The following is a 2,460-nucleotide window of genomic DNA, read 5'->3' as shown; positions in this document are numbered from 1 at the left end:
ATTTTTTAAAAAATTATATAATACTCCATTTTTTTTGTGGAAAAAAAAAAAAATAATATATATATATATATATATAGTGAAATTTTAACTGATGTATAATTTTTTTCACCTTAACCGAATTTTGAGTTGTGCATTTTACAGTACAATTTAAATAGAAATAAGATATTTCAGTCATTGTAAATATTTTTGATTTCATTGATAAATTTAAAAAAGTACACTAATTTTGATTTGCCTTTTCTAATCGGTGTCAGTCATCTTATAAATAAACTGTTTATGACCTGGAGACCTATTTCCACGGCTTCAACGTACGTAAACTTCTCTATATGATCAGCAGGTTTTATTACGATTCATGGAAGATCATTAAATAGTTAATAAACATGCATAACAATTTGGATTTTAGTAGTTGAACCATTGAATCAAAAGATTCTCGTAATTAATTTTTTTGATTTCTTAAATACTTTAAAGAATTATTTGGTATCGTGTAGAGAAACTGGTTTGGAATTGATTTTCATTTTTGTTTATTGTTTGCTAAATGTGATTTTATTTTTTTGGATGTTGCAGTAATGGCAGTGAACAGAGGAAACAGACTATTATTTAAGTATCGAGAAAGTAAACATTTACATAGTTTTGAATTGAAGGGAAAATTTGGTTTAGCAACTGACAATTTCATGGTGGATGGTAGAATTGTAGAAAAGGCTACATACGGTGAGTTTTATAATCCTTAAGTTCCAGTAAATGGGAGATTTAATTAAAGTTGCTGAAGGCCTTTATTATTAAATGGGAGATTTAATTAAAGTTGCTGAAGGCCTTTATTACTAAATGGAAGATTTAGTTAAAGTTGCTGAAGGCTTTTATTACTAAATATTCTGGTAAATGGGAGATTTAGTTAAAGGTTGCTGAAGGCTTTTATTACTAAATATTCTGGTAAATGGGAGATTTAGTTAAAGTTGCTAAAGGCCTTCGTTACTAAACATTTTGAGCACATTTATTGTTTTTTTATTTAAGAGGAGCTGTACCAGCACTGTTCAATCTAAGTTTTCGTGATATCTTGAAGTACACAAAAATACAGATTAAACAAACAATGATTCTGCATATTTGTTAAAACAGTTAAATGCCATAAACTTTGTTTTCTCCTTCCAAACTTCAACCTATATTCTTCGTATTACACAAACAGTATAAAAGAATGCATTATAATATTGACGATATTTCCTTATAAATTTATTGAGCATAGTTTATTTCATTTTTTAAGTCACTCTGTCAGCTGTTTTATCACTGATGGAAAAGACAACCATTGTGGGAAGATAACACGGGGTTTTTGGAGCTTTTTCTATGTTTATTTATTTGCTGGTGTTAATGATTTAACTTTGATATTAAGAACTTTGTCATGTTGTAGATAATTTTGCTATGTGTATATTCTTATGCTGTCATTTTATTTAAACCTTAATGTCGAGAATTAACTAATTCTTTGATAATAGCGAACAGAAATATAAAGAAGATTCTAGAACAGTTAAATGATAATAAACTGAATGCACCCATTTTGTAGAAGAAATTGTAGGAACGAAAACCATGTACAAATCTCTCTCTGCTCAACTCATTCTGTCCTGTTTTTACTTTTTAAGGCTATTGAAGAAGATTTGTAATAAAATAAGTCTAAAGTTAAAGAGTATTGTAATGTAAAAGTTTTAAAGTAAATATATCTGTTTTTTTGTTTTAAATCATCGAATCGTGTGCAATAACACGAGCTGTAGTAACACTCGTTTTACGGTAAAGGATCACTGACTTATTGATGAACTTGGACAGTACATTGTTGAAAGTTTATTCGTTGCTTATAGATCACATTAACGAGTGGAAGATCAACAAAGTGTTGGCAGCCGTACAAGCTTCTCACCAGGCTCAGATGTTTAAGTAAGTAGATCGTGGATTAGGCTATTAATACGACGATTTCTGTGGGAGCAGAATAGGATTTAAAACTTTAGATTTGTAAGGAAATATTCGTGTTTTACAGTACTCGTACATGCAGGATATCTTGGATGAATAGTTCTGGAACTGTGTAAATAAATAAAATGAAGATTCCTGACACACGGTGAAACGTAGATCTTTATGAATTTGTTAAGCCAACTAGAAAGGCTATACCTACACTCCTGATGATGGTAACTGTATTAAGTAACTCATAAAACTTTGTTTCATTGTGGTTAGGGCACTTGACTCACAATCTAAGAGTCGTGGGTTCAAATCTCATCCCCAAACATGCTTGGTTTTTTCAGCAGTAAGGGCATTATAATGTGATGGTTAATCTCACTTTTTGTTGGTAAAGAGTAGTCCAAGAGTTGATGGTGAGTAGTGTTGACTAGCTGCCATCCCTCTAGTCTATCACTTCAAAATTAGGGATTGTTAGTGCAGATAGCCCTCTAGTAGTATTGAGTGAAATTCAAAAACAAACACAATTGTTTCATTGTGCCA

The 2,460-nt window shown here is 30.5% G+C and overlaps 1 protein-coding gene across 1 annotated transcript in view; it reads left to right on the top strand.

The window, feature by feature from the left end:
- LOC106472146 (probable tRNA pseudouridine synthase 2) overlaps positions 1 to 1,953 on the top strand; it is a 10,775-nt gene extending 8,822 nt beyond the window's left edge. Inside the window, exons 5-6 of the mRNA XM_013932777.2 lie at positions 562 to 705; positions 1,833 to 1,953. Of these exons, the coding sequence (XP_013788231.1) occupies positions 562 to 705; positions 1,833 to 1,909 (221 nt within the window). The 3' untranslated portion in view covers positions 1,910 to 1,953. The remainder of the gene's footprint in view (positions 1 to 561; positions 706 to 1,832) is intronic.
- Positions 1,954 to 2,460: the final 507 nt, after the last annotated feature.

Source organism: Limulus polyphemus, unplaced genomic scaffold (genome assembly GCF_000517525.1).
Source record: "Limulus polyphemus unplaced genomic scaffold, Limulus_polyphemus-2.1.2 Scaffold5117, whole genome shotgun sequence".
Taxonomy (NCBI): Eukaryota; Metazoa; Arthropoda; class Merostomata; order Xiphosura; family Limulidae; genus Limulus; species Limulus polyphemus.
Note: the sequence above shows the minus strand (reverse complement) of the source record. Positions and strands in the feature narration are given on the sequence as shown.